Source organism: Candida jiufengensis, assembly GCF_024610255.1.
Source record: "Candida jiufengensis strain CBS 10846 chromosome Unknown scaffold5, whole genome shotgun sequence".
Lineage (NCBI taxonomy): Eukaryota > Fungi > Ascomycota > Pichiomycetes > Serinales > Debaryomycetaceae > Lodderomyces > Lodderomyces jiufengensis.
Genome location: NW_026261558.1, coordinates 467,240 through 488,198, shown reverse-complemented (window position 1 = coordinate 488,198; position 20,959 = coordinate 467,240). Strand labels below are relative to the sequence as shown.

General features: G+C 29.4%; 8 protein-coding genes across 8 annotated transcripts; 5 read left to right on the top strand and 3 right to left on the bottom strand. All coding sequences in view use genetic code 12, as the record gives it.

Moving 5' to 3' along the window:
* Nucleotides 1-6: 6 nt before the first annotated feature.
* KGF54_001632 (uncharacterized protein) lies at nucleotides 7-1,467 on the bottom strand (the record flags this gene model as incomplete). The annotated part of the gene is made up of 1 exon (XM_051762023.1): nucleotides 7-1,467. The coding sequence occupies one exon, from the start codon at nucleotides 1,465-1,467 to the stop codon at nucleotides 7-9; it is 1,461 nt and encodes a 486-aa protein (XP_051621170.1).
* Nucleotides 1,468-2,254: 787 nt separating this feature from the next.
* On the top strand, nucleotides 2,255-4,375 carry TRP5 (tryptophan synthase; the record flags this gene model as incomplete). Its single annotated transcript, XM_051762022.1, has 1 exon — nucleotides 2,255-4,375. The coding sequence occupies one exon, from the start codon at nucleotides 2,255-2,257 to the stop codon at nucleotides 4,373-4,375; it is 2,121 nt and encodes a 706-aa protein (XP_051621169.1).
* A 40-nt stretch (nucleotides 4,376-4,415) lies between these two features.
* CWH41 (Cwh41p) lies at nucleotides 4,416-6,902 on the bottom strand (the record flags this gene model as incomplete). The annotated part of the gene is made up of 1 exon (XM_051762021.1): nucleotides 4,416-6,902. The coding sequence occupies one exon, from the start codon at nucleotides 6,900-6,902 to the stop codon at nucleotides 4,416-4,418; it is 2,487 nt and encodes an 828-aa protein (XP_051621168.1).
* A 716-nt stretch (nucleotides 6,903-7,618) lies between these two features.
* KGF54_001629 (uncharacterized protein) lies at nucleotides 7,619-10,342 on the top strand (the record flags this gene model as incomplete). The annotated part of the gene is made up of 1 exon (XM_051762019.1): nucleotides 7,619-10,342. The coding sequence occupies one exon, from the start codon at nucleotides 7,619-7,621 to the stop codon at nucleotides 10,340-10,342; it is 2,724 nt and encodes a 907-aa protein (XP_051621167.1).
* A 222-nt stretch (nucleotides 10,343-10,564) lies between these two features.
* On the top strand, nucleotides 10,565-13,426 carry VPS11 (tethering complex subunit; the record flags this gene model as incomplete). The annotated part of the gene is made up of 1 exon (XM_051762018.1): nucleotides 10,565-13,426. One exon carries the CDS (start codon nucleotides 10,565-10,567, stop codon nucleotides 13,424-13,426), a length of 2,862 nt encoding a protein of 953 aa, XP_051621166.1.
* A 985-nt stretch (nucleotides 13,427-14,411) lies between these two features.
* FAV1 (Fav1p) lies at nucleotides 14,412-16,172 on the top strand (the record flags this gene model as incomplete). Its single annotated transcript, XM_051762017.1, has 2 exons — nucleotides 14,412-15,407; nucleotides 15,483-16,172. The coding sequence occupies 2 exons, from the start codon at nucleotides 14,412-14,414 to the stop codon at nucleotides 16,170-16,172; spliced, it is 1,686 nt and encodes a 561-aa protein (XP_051621165.1).
* Nucleotides 16,173-16,410: 238 nt separating this feature from the next.
* Nucleotides 16,411-18,495, top strand: KGF54_001626 (nucleotide diphosphatase/phosphodiesterase; the record flags this gene model as incomplete). Its single annotated transcript, XM_051762016.1, has 1 exon — nucleotides 16,411-18,495. The coding sequence occupies one exon, from the start codon at nucleotides 16,411-16,413 to the stop codon at nucleotides 18,493-18,495; it is 2,085 nt and encodes a 694-aa protein (XP_051621164.1).
* Nucleotides 18,496-18,552: 57 nt separating this feature from the next.
* KGF54_001625 (uncharacterized protein) lies at nucleotides 18,553-20,700 on the bottom strand (the record flags this gene model as incomplete). Its single annotated transcript, XM_051762015.1, has 1 exon — nucleotides 18,553-20,700. One exon carries the CDS (start codon nucleotides 20,698-20,700, stop codon nucleotides 18,553-18,555), a length of 2,148 nt encoding a protein of 715 aa, XP_051621163.1.
* Nucleotides 20,701-20,959: the final 259 nt, after the last annotated feature.

Here is a 20,959-nt window from a genome sequence, read left to right as displayed (position 1 = left end):
TTTACTCTATTTAGGTTTCTCTATATAATTATTTGATCTAAGATCTAGTAAGGATAGCATTTTGGTTTTCCTTCGACTTTTAAAATTGAAAATTACAATTAAAATAAGTGATAGCAAACCGGCTAAAAAAGTAACTTTGAAAATTTTGTTATAACATTGATTACCTATTGAACATCCAGTGACTTCATTAGTGGTGCTGGTGGTACTCATGGTAGTAACTTTTTGTGAATTGAAATCATACTCTTTTCCAAAATAATTAGTAAAGATATAGGTTGGAAGAATTGGCGACAAACTTATGATTCCCCAATTTAATGAAAAGTTCTTCATACCAAATAAATCACCAGTTATAATTGGCATGATACAGAATGTAAAGCCATAAGTGAAACCAATTATAAATGAGTTGATTGATAAGCTTTTGAAGCTTTCTGTGAAGTAGTTGATTAATTGTATAGCTGTTAATCCAATTGATGGTACTACTAGTAGCCATGATCTTGGTTTTTGAAACGACTGAACTATTATATCTCCTAGAATGCCTGATACTATTCTTCCAATACAATTTGCAATTGAAATTGTTCCTACTTGAATCTGTTGTTGTTGTTGTACAATGAGATCTATCTTATCTTGCGACAATACGGTGTCCAGTGATGATGATGATTGTTCAGGTACTAGATTGCCCGAAGTGGATGCATAATTGACTAATGATTTAACTACATAACCAACTGAGTAAATGTACATTTGACCTAAAGATGCTAATAATCCAGTGATGATAAATAAAAACCAAAATTTATAGTTTTTCAAAATGTTGGAATTCTCTTCGTTGACCTCTTTTTCATGAACATCAGCAGTGGTAGATGTATTTTTGAAATTAACAGCTTTCTTTAATTTATGCTCCTTATCAGCCAAATAAACACTAGGTAAACAAATAATAAAAATAATAGTTATGGACCTACCTAAGAATCCTAAAAAATTTGATATATTTGCCAGATAAAAAACTGAACCAATTACAGAATAAAATAGAGCACTTAAGCCATATAACGCCAAAGGCAATGAAGTAGCAACCCCCCTAATACTTGGAAACCCCACTGCACAACATTTTAAACATCCTGAATTTATAAAAGTTGAACCTGAACCAATGCTAAATAAAAAAAGACTTGATAAATTTACATAACTTAATGAAGTATCGTATTGATATTTAAGTCCAATATAACCTGAAATTATTAAGACCCCACCAATAATTAATGAAGACGTATAACCCTTTTGATCAACAACATATCCAGAGACAGGACCTGCTATCCCTGTGCCTAAAGTTGCAAATAATGCTATTTTGGAACTTTCTGTTGCTGTATAGTTTAATTTCTTAGCCAATTGTGGTGAATATGAGCTATATAAGTATACTGTTCCACAAATTAAACCTAAAAATGTACATGATAGAAGTACGAATACTCTTTGAACGTTTCTTGATAGCATTTATTTATGTGATTTTATGATATATTATGATTTTTGAGTTGCGAAAGTTTGCATAAAGTTTAAAATTTGAATTAGGATGAATATCAATTCATCACTATCACTATACGAGTCTTTATATGTGAGCGGTAGTTGATGAAGGAATTATTTGTATACAAATTGAAAATTTCTTGATCCATTTGAATAACTTGGTAACATTTTGTGTTATATTCCAAATCTCATTAGGTCTGTCGATATTTGATGTCTTGAGACTTTACTTGTGACACTTTGTTTCGAATTTACAAATTGGTTGCAAAACTTTTGTTTCTCAATACTTTATATGATAATATACTGTACACTTTGTTTGCTAGATCAAAGAATAAAATAGAACACTCAGGTCATGTTAAAATTACTAATTTTCCCCAGATTATTATAAGTTGAAGTTAAATGAATTTTGGTGCGTAATTTCTAGAATCTATTAATATTTTCTAAAGTTTCAGCCATAACTACTAAACGATCCAAATTCTGAGATTATTATACAGTTGTGAGCAACGATAAATTCTTCATACTATATAAAACTGGTTTTGGTGGGGTGTTTGTAATTGACATTTTGAATCTTATTGATAAGATTAAGCGATAAAGGTTTTGAATTGATAATTTCCTGTATATAAGCTTGAGTCATACTTCAAAATACAAAAAGTAATTTTTCAACTTTTTCAGGTTTATTATATAAATTATCAGAACAATTTCATTCTTTACAACTAATCATATTTAACATTCTTGATCATTATTCCATCATCACTATAACAAGATGTCTGCATTATTAAAAGAAACTTTTGCTAAGTGTAAAAAAGAAGGACGTAATGCCCTTATAAACTTTATAACAGCTGGTTTTCCAACCGTGGAAGATACTATCCCAATTTTAAAAAACATGCAAGAAGCAGGAGTTGATATTATTGAAATTGGTATTCCATTTTCTGATCCAATTGCTGATGGTCCAACTATTCAAACTGCAAATATAAAAGCTTTAGAAAATGGTATAACTGTACCAAAAGTTTTGGATTTAGTTAAAAAAGCAAGATCTGAAGGTGTTACTATTCCTTTGATATTAATGGGTTATTATAATCCAATTTTAAAATATGGTGAACAAAAATTTTTACAAGATTGTGAAGAATCTGGAGTAAATGGATTTATAATTGTTGATTTACCACCTGAAGAAGCTGTTAAATTTAGATCAGCTTGTTCAAAACATGGTTTAAGTTATGTTCCTTTGGTTGCACCAGCTACTACTGATGAAAGATTAAAAGTGTTGGGGTCCATTGCAGACTCATTTGTATATGTTGTTTCCAAGATGGGTACTACTGGTGCTTCTAATAAAGTTTCTGCAGGTATTGAAGAGTTATGTGCTAGAGTTAGAAAATTTATTGGGTCCGATACTCCGATTGCAGTCGGTTTTGGTGTTTCAACAAGAGATCATTTTTTAGCTGTTGGTAAAGTTGCTGATGGTGTTGTTATTGGATCTAAAATTATAACAATAATTGGAGAATCAGAACCTGGTCAAAGAGGTAAAGTAACTTACGATTATGTCAAATCTATCTTGGGTGAAGATTATAAATCAAATGCTCCGAAATCTTATGAAAGAATTAAACAAGAAATTGAAGAAGCTAAATTTAAAGCTATTTTCGAAGAAAATCATAAATATAATCCAAGATTTGGAGATTTTGGAGGTCAATATGTTCCAGAAGCTTTACATACATGTTTAGCAGAATTGGAAAAGGCATTTGAAGATGCAACTAGTGATCCTGAATTTTGGAAAGAATTTAGATCTTTGTATTCATATATTGGTAGACCTTCATCATTACATAAAGCCGAAAGATTAACTGAACATGCAGGTGGTGCAACAATTTGGTTGAAAAGAGAAGATTTAAATCATACTGGATCTCACAAGATAAATAATGCATTGGCTCAAGTTTTAATAGCTAGAAGATTAGGTAAGAAAAAAATTATTGCAGAAACTGGAGCTGGTCAACATGGTGTTGCTACTGCTACTGCGTGTGCTAAATTTGGATTAGAATGTACTGTTTTCATGGGTGCTGAAGATACCAGACGTCAAGCATTAAATGTATTCAGAATGAAATTGTTAGGAGCTACTGTTATACCTGTCAAAAATGGTACACAAACTTTAAGAGATGCTACATCAGAAGCTTTTAGGTATTGGGTTTCAAACTTGGAGAGTACTCATTATATTGTAGGTTCATCAATTGGGCCACATCCTTACCCAACTTTAGTCAGAACTTTCCAAAGTGTTATTGGACAGGAAACAAAAGAACAGTTCAAACAATTAAATGATGGCAAATTACCAAACGCAGTTGTAGCTTGTGTTGGTGGTGGATCAAATTCAACCGGTTTGTTTTCACCATTTGAAAAAGATTTAGACGTCAAGATGTTAGGAGTGGAAGCTGGTGGTGATGGTATAGATACAGATCGTCATTCTGCTACTTTAACCGTGGGTATACCTGGTGTATTTCATGGTGTAAGAACTTATGTATTACAAGATAGTGATGGACAAGTTCATGATACACATTCTGTCTCAGCTGGTTTAGATTATCCAGGTGTTGGACCAGAACTAGCATACTGGAAATCAACAGGAAGAGCTGAATTTATAGCAGCTACTGATGCACAAGCTCTTTTAGGTTTCAAATTATTATCACAATTGGAAGGTATTATACCAGCTTTAGAAAGTTCTCATGCGATTTATGGTGGTGTTGAATTAGCCAAAACTTTACCTAAAGATCAACACATTGTTATTAATGTATCGGGAAGAGGTGATAAAGATGTTCAATCAGTAGCTGAAATCTTACCTAAATTAGGTGAAGAAATTGGTTGGGATTTAAGATTTGAAGAAGATCCTTCTAAGAAAAATATTTTATAGATAAACAAAAATACATGTATCTAAATTTTTATTAACATTTCTATAAGTTTTCTGGCATTGTCATTATCAAAACTATCGTTGATGACCAACCTAGGAAATTTTTTGCACCTTTTGATTGACCTGTTTCATCGTCGTATTGTTCCCACACAAAACCAGTTTTTTCCCATTGATTGAATACATTGTTGACAAGGTTTATTCTTAAATCATGATAAGCATTCTCAAATTTTGATTTTAACTCTGGAGAAAAGTTATATTGATTTTTATTGAAATAATCATATATGGATTTCAAAACTAAGTAATTCATGTTAATCCAAATTGGTGATCTCCAATAATTTTCTCCAGTTTTATAAAACTCATCTGATTTTGAAAGTGATCGAATCCCGAAATCAGACCAAAGTTCTTCTGGACTTGTAATCAAATCAATAACATCATTTAATTTGTCGTGGTTATCATTTGGAATCAAATGTGTCAAAAATGGCAATAATGAAACATAACCTTTATGACAAACATAAATATTTTCATCATCTTCATCTACCGATACATCACAGTACGCTTTGTGTTCGGTAGACCAATGGATTTTATCTATATTTGAAATTATGTTTTGTTCAATTTCTTTCAACTGTGTTATATCTTTCTCAATATCTAATACTTCAGCCATTAACCTTAAAGATCTAGCCATTACTCCAATCCATGAAATTAAATCAATATTCAATTCTCCAACATCTGGAGGTGATGCTCTAGGATAATCATCTAACCCACTTGCTAAACAATGAGTGTATGTCCTGCCTCTCCATCTAAATACTTCTTCGTTTGCGATTGGTCTTTCAAATTCTTCAATATACCCCTTTTGGGTACGTCTAAACATTTCAAAATGATTTTTTAAATTTGGGTAGACTTGTTTAGTGTAGTTGAGCAATACTTGCGGATTACTCAAAGTGAACTTGCCTAATTTTATCTCTGATGATTCATCTCCAACTTCATTTGGTTCATTAACATCTTTGAATTGTTTAATTGACTCAAGTAAGTTACTTAATACTAATGTTAATGTTGGTGGATTGACGATATGAGGACTTTGTACTCTAAATTCCTTAGGTACTCTTGATCTTGCCTCTGGTCCCAATATCTGTTCTCTTGCAATCCATCCATTTTCATCAATAAGATTAAACCAAGACTTGATAATATCCAACACTAAATCAGAATCATAATCTATTAATGGGAGCAAATGAAATCCTTCATCCCAGTAGAAACCTCGAGGAAAGAAAGGTCTTGATGGAACTAAAGTAAATAATTCAAATGGTCCTTCGTATTGGCCCTGTAATGTATATGAATCAAATGTATCTTCATCAAATTCTGTGAATCTATCTACTAAATGATCTCCATACATGTATGTTATACCACCTAATAATCCAGATATGATTTCCTGAGCAAATTTTTGGTATTTTGGCGTATCAAAAGGGGGTTGTAATTTAAAATGTTCTTTAAATTTCACATCATTGACTTTTAATTTTTGATCAATCTTTTGCTGGAGATTTTTGAATGTAATGGTTTCTGATTCTGGGGTTACTGAATTTGTATAGATAATATCAAATTCACATTCACCTTGATAAATTTTTTGAACAAAATGTAAATTTCCTTCGAAACCTTGTAAATTCTTGATTATGAATGCATTTTCTGGTGGAATATAACCTAGCCCTTTATGTTTATCATTTAAATTCTTGATTGATTCTTGTAACATTGTCATGAAAATATCTCTTGCTTGCCATACATTATCATCTGGGACTGTAAGACTATAATGATGAGTCAAAGCTGGATTCATTTCATTCTTGAGTTCTTTTAATCCCTTTGGATGTTTATTTGTTGATGGTCCATCATTTATAACAATAGTAAAAGCTCCTAGTTCTTCTGAAATACCACTGAATCTTATATCTTCATTATACCCATCTAGACTTTCATTATTTTCCAAATTGAAATATCCGGTTCTTTCGGTTTCAGTAATAGAATCTTCAATTTTTCGTTCACCTTCCAATCCAGAATACCAAATAAATGAAAGTTTAGAATCTTCAAACCCAGAATGTGGAATAGCTCTAACTTTAACACCCCAACTCAAACCATCATCACTTTTAACAAAATCTATAATTATATCAAAATGGAATTCTTCATCTTTTATATACTGTTGACCACCAACTCTAGGATCATAATTTATCCAATTTGCCTTGGACATTTTATCATTTTGTTCATAAAAATGTCTAATGGAACCTATTTGGTTATGATTATCCATGGAAAACCACATTAATCCGTTTAGTAGTGAGCGTGGTAGTCTTGGTCTTATTCCAAAGTATAACGATGATCTGTATGGTCCCCATAACAAGGAATTATTGGATAATCTTGAATATTTCGTGTTTAAGTTATTATCATCCATTAAATCATTTGAATTTGAGTCGTAAATGTTAAATGCCTTTTGGTCTGCCGTAACTGATAGCACAAAGTAAGTAAAAATGAATATAAAATTATATATGCCCCATTTCATCTCTTTAAGGTGGTGTGGTTTGCAATTGAGTTGTTTTGTAATAAGTTGTTAGTCCGTGAAGTTTGAAATTTTGAATTTTTTGAAGATTCAATTCGTAACACAAAATTGAAATATTTAATTATTTTCATAAAATTTGGACCCCAATGAAGAACCAAAAATGATAGTGATATAACCTTGGTATGAATCAAATAAAGACAAGGGGCTTACACCGGCTCCATTTTTATAACTTCAGCACAATCACAGCTTTAAATCAAAATCGTGCACGTTTTCTTTGGAAAATTACTTGATTTTCGACTTGTAAATTGCGTACTGGCTAGACAATAACTAAATTTACAAGGTTTTTGAGAAAAAACTTTGTAGTCATTTAATATACAGCTTCTTATATACTGGGTTTTCAAATTAGTTGTAGCTAACGGTGTCAGGTTTCAAATTTTCAGTTATTGTATAGTAGAGATCTCGTAAATTTCAATATGAGGCACATTATTACACAAAAACTATTTTGACACATTTCACTTTATTTTGTTATTCATAGATCCAGTAACTAATTTCATAAGCGGAATGCAAAAAAGGGAGATGAAACGTAGCAAATCATCTCGAGAGATTAATCTACGATTTACTGAGCTCTCAAAATTTTCAAATAATTAATTTATTCAGTATCTAGTGTGAACAACAAGAAATAATACAATTCATTAACTGGTTGAAACAATAGCTCTGTGATGCAAGGCAAAGATTCGTTATTAATTCTTCTTATTATATCCATAACATCTGCACGATTTGTCAATCATTCTCAAGAATTGCAAGTAAATCATTCCACGAATAATTCATTAAACTCATCAATATTAAATGCACAACTAATTCTAGGACTTTCCAGAATATTGGGTTTACCAGATTGGGACTTTTCTTCTGGTTCAATTTCTGAATGTGGAACTGATTCGGATTGTCCAAAAGAAGATGAATGTGAAAGTGTAATTCGAATAATCGATAAATTATCATCATCTGATAGCGAATGTTCAGACTCAAAAAGAATTGATCAAATAGATAAAGCAGAACAAAAATTAGCTGAATGTGATAATGAAAAAGACAAAAGATCATATAATGAGGATGAAATTAACGAAAAGACTTCTTTTCTTCAAGATGAATTCATCAACACCAACGCAAAGGAGAAACTTGCTGGTTGGAAACTCAAAATACCAAAAAAGGCTTTTGTATCAGGTAAAAAACTAATGAATTCAGATAATCTCAAGATAAAATTCAAATGGGGTAAAAAATTTCCAAAAAGTAAACTATTAGATAAATTAATGGGACATCAAGATTCTAGTGATGAAATAAGTGAATTTGAAGATGATCCAGAAGATGAAATAAAGGAAGAATTTGACTATATTAGTGATCATAATTCTAAAAAAGAAAGTTGGGTTGATAAAATTATTAATAGTGATATGATTGATTTTGATGAACCAACTTCATTTTATAATCCATATATTGTTATTAGTGTTATTACTGTAACCAAATTAATTACTGTTTCCCCAACAACAACAACACTTGAAGTAGAGTCAAATATTACCAAACAACCTGAAATTGTATATGAAACTAAATCCAAAACCAAATTTGTAACTTCTAGAACCAAATCAACAATTGATCAATCAGCAGTGATGTCAATAATCAATTCATTTATTAGTCCAGGATTCAAAGAATTGACACCTACTAAAACAAGTTATTATTCACCTTCTGAAATTACAAAGTTCCCATATGATGATTATAGTGAGTCTGAGACGGTTGCGTCCACTTCCAAATATAAAACAAGAATTGCACCAACTAAATTTCTGTCAAGAATCAACTCATTTACTTCTCCAGAATATGAAAAATACAAACCAACAAAAACCGGGCAAACTCCAATAATTACTGACTATCCAGCAGCCTCATCTAAATCGAAATTTAGATCAACCTCAATTCATCCAAAACAATTGCTATCAAGAATCAACTCCATGCTTATAGGTGACAGATTACAATACCCAACTTTATCAAAATCTTATTATTCATCATATGATACCAGTAGATTCACTATTCCCAGATTAAAATCTAAACCAAGTCCAGGTATAATTCTTAGAACTAGTTCTGGTGCACCACCTTGTTCTTCTACTGAAACATTCACCACCACCGTAGTTGATGAAAAAAATTGTGGTCCAACCTCTTCAACACCTCCGAATGAGATAAGATCTAAAAGTTACTCACATTCAAAACCTGAACAAAGTTTACACACCCCCTATTACAAAGATTTTGAATCAAAACATGGCATTGAAAGTGATTCTAATTATTTACCAAACTTGGAAACCTCAAGTAATATTGAATATGAACTTAGAGTCACATCAAAGCCGGATATTGTAACCACGAAAAATAAACACAGAGTAAAACCTAGCTTGAAGTTCACCAAAAAATATAAGCCTAGCAAAACACTACCATATATGGAAACTATCACCACATATGAAGAAGATCAAATCAAAAGTAAATATCAACATCCATCATCTTATCAAAAATCAAATAAAGAATTTGAATATGAACCAAGGTTCACCTCAAAGCCTGGACCTGAATCAACAAAGCAAGATCATGATAATGATTTCACGTCAAAAATTCATTTTGTACCCTCCTCAGTTTTAGCGGAGGTCCCGAATCAACAGGATACTCATTATTGGACAAGTGTATTAGATGTTGAAACATTACCACCATTCACCTCAAAAATTGATGTTGACATAACAACTCATATTGAAGAAAAAACATCCACCAGTACAATTCAGCAAGATCAGTTTGATTATTGGAAAAGTAAAGTTGAAAAATTCTTATCACCTTCCAAAACTACTGAAGCAGCTATAATTGATGATCCTCCAAATGCCAGAACCCATATTTCTGAGACTCGTCCATTAGTTGACTTTGAAGATGGACATTTTATAATTGGCAGAACAACTGAAAGAGTGCATTCCTCAATAACTGAAATTTCCTCGACTGAGGACACTGGATTAGTAAGTATATTACCAATTGAAGGGACAACTGTGATTTTAAATCCAACTTCTTTCCCAACTATTAGACATATAACAAGTAGGACCAGGGTTAGAACAAGAACAAGACTTCAGAACATGAATCAATTAATGAACCATACATCTGTTCAAAATATAACCACGAATTTAAATTCCTCATCAATAATCACAACACCCTCGGATATAAGGACATCTTTCAATTCATCCACCAATATCATGAAAACAACAAAACAAGTTGAGAAAGAAATCACTAATTCTGATGTAAATCACAATGGAATATATTCATTTACAGGAGTTGTATTACCAAAATCTTCATTTACTTGGAAATCAATGTCATCAATAAGTTCAAATTCTAAAAATTTTATTATTGAAATTGTAATGTGTTTTGTACTAGGTGTTATATTAGTTTTATAAGTTTGGTTATTAAAGCAATGGATTGTAGGTTCCTTTAAATATAGTATCTCTAGACTGTAGATTATCAACTAAAAAAGATAAGATAAAGATCATGAAATTTTTACAAATGAATTGGTAGCATGATTGTTTCTAAATTGTGTATGTATATAATATAATATACAACTCTGTTTATGTAACGCTTACCAACCAAGTTCTCCTAGAACCTTTCGTATTTCATAACAAATGTCAATTCTACTTTCATGGAGACAATTTCAACTATTTGATTATACACCAATAAGAGATCCAAATTATCAATCTAATGATCCATTATATTCAGATCCAACATTATCATCAATCAATGCAACTAAATCATATATAATTATTGCAGTTAATAATTCAACTTTAAAGATTATAAATCCAAGTGATATAACATGTACATGTCAATTCCAAGCTTACGATATTGATTATAGAATAACTTTCATTGAGCCATTATATAATTCAAGTAATTTAGTAATTACATTAGCCGAAAAACAAGGATTTCCTTCAATTATCAAACTTTGGGATATTACAAAAATCCAAAATCTTGAAAATGTTGAAGAATCAGAATACAAATTCAAATTCCAAACTCAGGTGGTGGTCAGTAGTGTTGGAAGTGAAGGAATGGGGGATAATTCTTTTCCAATAAGTTGTTTCAAATTTAATTACGATTTAACTTGTCTTGCAGTGGGCTACACAAATGGTAAAGTCATACTTATAAGAGGTGACTTGCTAAGAGATAGAGGAGCAAAACAAAGAGTCATTTATGAATCTGTTGCAAATGATCCTGTAACTGGTATACAATTTAATGAAGAAGAACAAGTTTTGTATTTAACTACTACATCAAAAATTTTGACTGTTACAACTACTGGTAGAAATCAAGGAAAACCGTTGAGGATGTTATCCCAAAAATTTGGAGCAGACTTGGATTGTACTACCACCAGCCCTAAACAAGAATTAATAGTTGGACTACCAGAATCAATTCAATATTATAACCCCACAAGTAAAATCAAAACTGTTAATTTCGAAATACCAAAATCAAAGATCTTAAGATACAATTCATATCTTTTAATGGTCTGTCCACAAACTGATGAGAAGTCAACCAGAATTCAAACAAGAATTGTCATACTAGATACAAAAAACAACCACATATCATTCAATCTTTTAATTCCAAATAGTGTTATAAAGTCTGTTTTCAAATTAAATGATGATATTTTTTTCCTTTCAAACGATGGGGTACTTTACAAAATATTCGAAAAACCAATAAATCAACAAATTGAATTAATACTACAGAGAGAATTATTTACAGTAGCTTTTAATTTAGCAAAACAACAAAAATTACCTACGGATTCATTACTTAGAATACAAAAATTACATGGAGATCACTTGTACGACGAACAAAAATATAATGAGGCAATTGACATTTACATAGAGTGTCTTGAATTATTTACTGAATTTTCAGAAGAAGATGAAGATGAATTTATAATGAATATAATTACAAAATTTAAAGAAGCAACAAATATTAGTAACTTGGTGAAATTTTTACAAAAACTTTACCTGAAATCATTGGCAAATATAGATCATATTACTTTGTTACTTTGTTGTTTGTGCAAATTAAAAAATCTAGAAGAATTGGATTTATTCATTGATGAATTCGATTTATCCATTGATAATTTACAAAATCTAAATTTTCCCTTGATCATCAATTTATTTAAAGAATGTGGTTTTTACAAACAAGTGTTGAAGCTACTATTCAAATTGAATCAAACTAATTTAATTGTGGATATTCAATTATATGATTTAAAAAAACCAAAAGTTGCCTTGAACTACATAAAATCTTTAAAAATTGACGATTTATTGATAATACTAATAGATCACTCCAAAAAATTATTAGATGAGTGTCCAATTGAAACAACAGAGTTGTTGATTAATGTATTTACTGGACATTATAAACCAAAAGAAGTTGAAGCAAATAATGAAGAAGGTGCAGATATTGAAAAAAATGTAGAACTTACAAATTATAAATCATTTTTGAAATATCTTACACTCAATTCTTCTGAGGACAAAGAAATAGAAGAAGAAATTACAACTACAGAGCCAACTTATTTACCACCAAAACCCAATCTTATATACTCAAGTTTCACAAACCATCCAAATGAATTCGTTATATTTTTAGAAGCATGTATTGAAGCATTTGATAAATATCAGGGGAATATAATGGATAAAAAGGAAGTGCTAATAACATTATTGGAAATGTATTTATCAATTTATAAAACGACTGGTAATGAAGAGTGGTTGGAAAAAGCATCCGACTTAGTTACTCAATATCAAAAATTATTAGATCCAAAGTCATTATTGTTATTAAGTCATTTATATAATTTTGAGCCAGGTGAAGTAACAGTTCAGGATGATTTACAAACTATTGAAAGTTTTCAAGTTGAGGGAAATTTAGAAAAATGTTTAGTTTTTTTGAATTCCCGAGGTGGTGAAAGACCAGAATTGTATAAATCGATGCTTGAATACATTATTTCTAGTAAAGAAATTTACAAACAAGTTAATTTAAATGATTTGAAATTGATTATTAAAAACGCTCAAATGGAGCCTTTGGATTTATTAAATTTACTTACAAGTGATGGGAAAGAGTATATTGATTTTCAAGTAGTCAAAGAATATTTATTGAGATTCTTTACAGTTGAGGATCAATCTATTAACAACAACGAAAAATTAATTGATTTTTATCAAAAGGAATCAATCAAGAGCTCATATCGTTTAACAGAATTATCTCAAACTTTTGTGATTCTGAATAGCATATGTTCTGTTTGTCATTTACATTTGGATTACCCCGTAGTTCATTTCAAATGTAAACATTCTATGCATCAGAAATGTTTGAATCTGGTTGTTGATGATGAGAACAATGATACTCTTAGATGTCCAATTTGTTATACCATTGAAATAAAGCAAGAGAGTTTTAAAGATAATACTGAATTTTTTATGGATTCTTTACAATCCTCAAAGGATCTGTTTAAAGTTATATCTGAGTATATAGGTAAAGGAGTAATGGATGGATGATGATTTAGTTGTACAAATATGAATTTCGAACTTCTTCAATTTAGTCTCTGACTTTTAAATCGTAGGAACATAGACAATGCAAGGTGGGCTGCAAAACTTAATTAGTGTAATAAATCACCATCCAGAAAATTATCTTCAAATTTGGAATTTCAATCTATAACAAGAGTATACTTCTAAAGATCAAGATTCAATTTCTCATAATTGAAACCAAAAATCTCCATACTTCATATAAAAACGTAGATTTAAGCCTTTTTATTTGTATTGGTTAATAGATTGCTTTAATGGTCAAGAAAATCATATATAATAAACGAATGTTCTTCGTGAAAAATTTACAATACAGCTCATTTTTCAAATATCTCATGAGTTTAATTAATCAATAAGCCTGAAAACTTTAATATTTTGACATATAATTAAATAGTATTAAAACTCAAATTAAATAAAGCTGCTTATCATTTGATAATTCTAAAAGTTTATTGGTTTTTGTTGTATTAAATCTGTAACATCAAATAATTTAAGTTCCATATCTCAAATGTAACTTTCAACTTTAATTCTAGAACCTTGAGTCTAACCCCCTTTAAAATATTATAATTGTTGTATTGTAAATTTTATTCGTGTTTTATTATTTGAAAATATGTAATGTAAGAAGAGTGAGAGAAAAAATGTAACAACAATAGAAACTCATTCTAATCTGAAACAAAAAAAATAAATTATTTTTTAAATCTGAAACATTTATTTTTTCTATTGTTCTCATATACTTAGAGAAAATTATTTCATCATACAAAACTATAAAGTGATATATTATTTAATAAATTATAATATTTTAACATGAAACAATTTCAAAATATATTTTAGAATGTTGATTTTTATATTTAAATATATATATATATATATATATTCTAGAATAACTATAAAATCTGTCAAAATCTACTTTTTCATTTTCATCGTCATATCTACATTATATCAACTCACAACTACAACCATCAATATGTACTTAGCTCATCCAAATCATCATGATCAATTTTCACCAACAACAACTACTTCATCATATCTATTATCAAATACAAAATTTGTTGATACATACAATAATAGAACACTTTTAAATCAATCTCAACAAAATCTGCTTCAAACATCCGCACCCAATAATCAATTCCAATTATATGATCCATTTGAAGGAAGAATATCAAAACAACAACCAAGTTCATCAACTGATTCAAATTCATCAAATATGATTCATGAAAAATTAAAAAAATTACAAACAAAAGATTCAATTGAATTAAAAACAAACGATTTGAAATTTCAATATAAACAACATTTGATTGAATTTTTAAATTTTATAATTGGTAAGTACAAAGAATTTGAGCACAATCTCAAAATAAATGGATTTTTATATAATGATTCATTAGAAAGAAATTTAGTGTTTTTAAATTTAGTTAAATTAAATAATGGGTATAAGAATTTAATTATGAACTTATTAAATAAATTAAATTCCATTAGTACATGTATTGATAAAAATTTATTAAGTTGTAATATTTTTCAATTAGTTTATAATTCATCACTAGATCAATTCCCAATCGGTTTTTTAGTAGTTGATTTTTTCACAAATGAATTTAAATTTAATTTATTAAGTTATTATTATAAATTAAACTTTATAATGAGTCAAAATTTCGATTTAGATCAAAATTGGTTATCAGTCCCAATTGAAATTTGGTTTAAGTTACCTTCATTTATAAAATTGATTCATGATGATGTCAAAATTTTATACCCTCACCATCATCAAGATTTACAAATTTGTCTTATTAAGTTAAACTCAATAAATTCAAAATTCAAAATAGTTGATGTTTTGAAAAATAAAAATCCTATCACTAGCTGGAGTGATTTAAGTCAGGTTGATAATTTATTGCAATTGAAATTTCCAGATTATTGTGATTCCACTTATAAAAGTATACCAGATGATTTTAACAATAAACCATTAAGTACTTCAGTTGATAATAAATTAATTCATCAAGAACCACCAAAAAAAGAACTTAAAAAATCAACATCATTAAAAAGATCATAGACCAGTATTGTCAAAAGAAGTTTTTCATTAAATGATGTAAAAGAAGAAACCCAAGTATATAATGAATCAACCACTGAAAAAGTAGAACAACCACCAAAAAGATCTAAATCATTAAAACAAATATCATTATTCACAATAAAAAAGGATGAAATACCACCATTACCAATTCTAGAAACACCAACAAAAAATCAAACAATCCAACATCAAGTTACAATCTTATTACAATTTCGTAAAAAATTACAAAATTTAGGTAACCAACTTATTGAATTTTTAAATTTACAATTAAAATACGTTAAATTATGGCAAAATTGTGTATCACCTCAACCAACAACAAATTCACCATATATAAAATCCATATATCAATTATACACCGAAAAATTAAAAAATCAAATTCTTTTCACTAATGAAACAATAATACCACACATTCACTTGAAATTAGTAACTCCAATTAATGAATGTTTGTCAATTATAGATAAAGGAGTAGTTGATTTACAACATTTATGTCATTTTATTGAACTTATAGTCAAACAATATAATCAGTTGTATTGTGATTGGTTGGAAGGTATTATTGGATTTTCATCCATCAAGGAATATGAAAAATTGTATTATCAAAATTGTGCTAAACCTAATGGTGATGATATTATTGTTTATTATAATCAATTATTGGGATTGAAAAATTTGATGTCCTAAATTACACTTTAAATTTGGTCTTTAGATCTGTAAGTTGTGTAGATCATTATATTTATATATATAAAGAGTTAATAATGTTGTTGATGTAGTTACTTTTATCTAATCTATTGATATAATCTTAAAATCTCATACTAAACTTCGTAAATTTATTAATCAGGGGTAATAATAACTTAACCCCAATTTACAGAAAACCACTATCATTTTACTATCAATACATAACTTACTGACTGTTCAAACCATGTCTATCAATTACAATGCACCACATGCAGTAGATGTGCCTATAACAGATATGGATGATCCAGAAGATGATATAATATTCTCAGAACAAGAACCAAACCACCAAAACAACAATGAAATACATGAATTCTTTGATCCACTAGAAGATACAGAATCCAAAAAACCAGAAAACTTAATAAACAAACTAAAGTCATTACTTAATGGTACTAAATCTAAAAGAACAAATCAATATGAAATGGTTAGTAATTTGGAAGACCCTAGATATTATGCTCAAGATGAAATTGATGAACTAGATGAAGAAGCACCAATAGACCTAAAGGATTATAGATTAAAACTACTCGAAAGAAAAGTTAGAAATAGAACTATATTTGGAGGATTAATACTATTGGCAATAGTAGTAACAACAATAATACTATTTAGCAAGAAGAACTTAACGAACTTTACAAGTCAAAGCACAAACAAATCAAAAACAATATATTCGAATTCAACTCATGAATTTTACAAAACTACAATTGTGGTGTCACTAGATGGGTTTCATCCTCATTATATAAATCCTCATGATACTCCCACACTACATAACATGTTGATCGAAGATTTTGGAGCTCCGTATATGATTCCAAGTTTCCCATCACTGACTTTTCCTAATCATTGGACTTTAGTTACTGGATTGTATCCCTCGGAGCATGGTATTGTGGGGAACACATTTTGGGATCCTCAACTCAACAAGCAATTTATCAATACAAATCCTGAAGTTGGTGGATTAGATCCTGATTTTTGGAAAGGTGGTGAACCAATATGGCAAACAGCAGCGAAACAAAATTTAAAAAGTGCTGTTCACATGTGGCCAGGTTCTGAAGTTCCTGGAGTAGGTCCTGAGCATGATTTTGATAGGTTCAATGGATCTGAATTATTATCGTTAAAAGTTGATAGAGTAATGGGTTGGTTAGATCGTGATATAGAGAGTAGACCTGAATTGATTTTAACTTATGTACCTACAGTTGATGAGTATGGTCACAAGTGTGGGATATCGGGTGTTGAATTGACTCAAAGTTTAACTTATGTGGACAATTTTATACAGTTAATGAGGCAAGAACTAGAGAATAGGAACTTACAAAATATTGTTAATTTGGTAGTGGTAAGCGATCATGGAATGGCACCTACTGCAAATGATAGATTAGTGTATCTTGATGATTTGGTGGATCTTAAAAAAATAGAACATATTGATGGCTGGCCATTGATTGGATTACGTCCTAAATCAGACGAAAATGTTGATGATATAATCAATGAAATAAATAATAACATTAACAAATTGGATTCAAATTTATCTAAAAACTATAACATTTATAAAATGGAAAATATACCTAAAAAATTCAAGTATGGGGGTGAATTAAATAATCACAAATATAACTATAGATTAGCACCTATTTGGATTTTCCCAGATGTTGGGTATGCAATAACAACACATGAACAAATGGATAAAATGGGAAATGTTTACAAGCCAAAGGGAGTTCACGGGTTCGATAACTCACATCTTTTGATGAGAGCTATATTCTTAGCCTCAGGACCATATTTTAATGAGAATTTCAAATCTCAGAAAATAAAACCATTTCCAAATATAAATATTTATAACCTCATATGTGACTCGTTAGATTTGATACCTGCTCCAAACAATGGAACTTCTTTCAATTTGGTGTATAATGAGAAATTACCTGAGACATGGCAAGACAAATTAACCTTTCCAAATTTACCATTTGATGTTGAACATATTGTAAGAAATAATGCAACTTATGATCAATTATGGAGACAAAGATTAAAAGTTGATCCAGTGGGTGTTAATTCTGATGCTGGTAATTCATTATCTGAACAACAAAAGACAAGTAGCTCTGAATCTCAAAGTTTACCTAGACCAAGCGATTTTATACCAACTACAACTAGTGAGAACTTAATAACTAGTGAACCTACACCTACAACCACAAGAGTGCATGAAGGATTTGGAGAGATATTAGGAGATATAATAGATGGAATTGAAGATGGAGTAGAAGCAATTGGGGATGTTTTACATAGTATAATAGATGATAATTTTTGAAAAAAATATACATTAATATTTACTTTACCAAAAATAAAATTGTCTCTATTAAGATATTTAAGAAATTGTAGGATTCGCCGGCGAATCTATTAAGAATGGAGAATTTGTACTTCTAATGGGCGTATCTGGTGTAGCTGTTAATTCAAATGAGTTTAAAGAATTTCTGGATGGTGATTTTAATTCTGTTGAAGTTATTGTTGATGGTTGACCAAACTGAGTACCTGTCAATGGATTAATTTGACCGAATAGTGCGTTTTTGTAGTGGTTTGATTCGTTATAGTTGTTCTCTATTGATGTTGTTGAAGTAAAAATGTCGTTTGTGTCTTGACATAATTTTATTATATCTTGTTTATCTAAATTTAAAAAAATTCTGGATTTTATTATATAGTTCCATTTCTTCTTGATGAAATTTAAAATCTTGGAGTTGAAAAGTAGTTCATTTGAGATGTTAAAGTCTTTCCATAATTGAAGTAGCTCAACTAAGTGATCTTCTTTTTGATTGTTGAAACTTAGTGTGAATTTGTTAAATTCAGGGTATAACTCTGATATTAATAAATTTTTGAGATTTTGAAGCTGGTATAAGTTTGCAATTACTAGTAGACCAGAGAGATCTGATATTTTGTGTTGGTGTTGTGGTAGATTTCCTGTGTATAGATAGTATATTAAGGACTCTATCTTTTTGTAAGTTTCAGGTATTAATACTTTTGAGTTTTGAGTTTCGTTCATTCCACTAGATATCATTCTTTTGAAATGTGGCCATCTTGCAATTAATATAGATTTATGGGTTCTTAATATTTTGGTGTCATATTGTTCTTGATTTTCATATTTTAATTTTGACTGTTCATCTTTCAAAGTAACAATTTCAAAATCAGTTTCAAATTTCGAATTGAATAAACTTTCAAAATCTTGTGATAAACTAGTAATTGGACTAGATTCATTTGTTCCCTTTATATTCATTTCTATTATATTTGTTAGCTTATTACTTAAATCTGATATTTCATCATCTTCTTCTGATGGTTCTTGATCTATTATTAATCTATCTTCATTTTCAAAGTTGTTTGTTACCACATTTCCAAATAGTTGTGTAAATAATCTCTTTTTGTTCCCCAATAGGTATAAAGTACCTTTATCGTTTGTGAATGCACAATTCCAAGTATATTTTAGCGAAGTTTTATCTCCAATCACTTCATTTTGATTGACTTCGTGGTATATAAAATTTTGAAAATTTAATTGACTAAACAACACCTCCACCTCTAAATTTTTCAAGTTTAAACTCATTATATCAACTCCACCATTTGAATTCCAAGTTGGTAAATTTACAAACAACACTAAATCTATATCTTGTTTATACTCCAATATATATAAATCATAATGTAAATAAGATAATTGATTAGTTATCAAATTAGATATTGAAATTTCAACGATGGATTGATCTTTAAATGAAAAATAGGAAATAGTTTTAACATGATTCATATCTTTATCCAACCCACCAAATGAATATATTCTATCGTCGTTATATATTATAGTATGATCAAACCTAGAAACAAACTTAAATGGACCTGACCATACCCCTGTGGTTAGATCATAACAATATAAATCATTGACTGGATTTGTCTTTACTATTCCACCACTAATAAATAATTTTGATTTATCTTGATTTAAGCAACATGCATGTCTTGATCTTGAGGTGGGTGCATTATTTAAAGCAAAGGGAGGTGGCCCAATCCATTTCTTATCAAAAACATTATAAATCATCATTAAACTATCTTTATTAAAACTGTGAGAATTTGTTTGAGTTTGAGAATTTGTATCAAATATTTCATCATCAAAAGGTAGTCCACCAAAAATTAATACATTCCCATTATTTAAATAAACTGCCGAATGACCCTCTCGATATAATCCTTCAATACCATTTTTTTCATCAATTTCCCATTCCATTTTTTCGGTATTTAATAAATAAACATTTCCATCTAATGCATCATTTTCATCAAATCCTCCATATAAAAATATATAAGGTGTATTTGTACATGCTACTATTGTTGATTTCAAATTATATGATGGAATTGATCCTTTCAATTGGTTGAATTTTATAGATGATGAGGGACCAGAATCATCTTGATCAAATAAATTTGCAGCAGTACTTAATGGTAATGATGTTGTTGAATTTATTGAAATATTATTCAAATCCGGTCGAGTATCAACCATGTTTTTATACTAGCCTCTACTATCTCATATATGTCTATAAATATGAATATAAAAGTACTGTGTTAGAAAATTCTGATTAATTGTAGAATTTGAGTTATTATTACAGCTCCATATATTATTTATTTTATTTAAAGATTTTAAAAAGTGCGATTTTAAACCGCGCGATTTTAGGAACAGACTAGATTTTAAATTCTCTACCTACGTTCTTCACACAATCTATTTATAAACTATGATGTTCTTACATAAAAAATTCAAAATT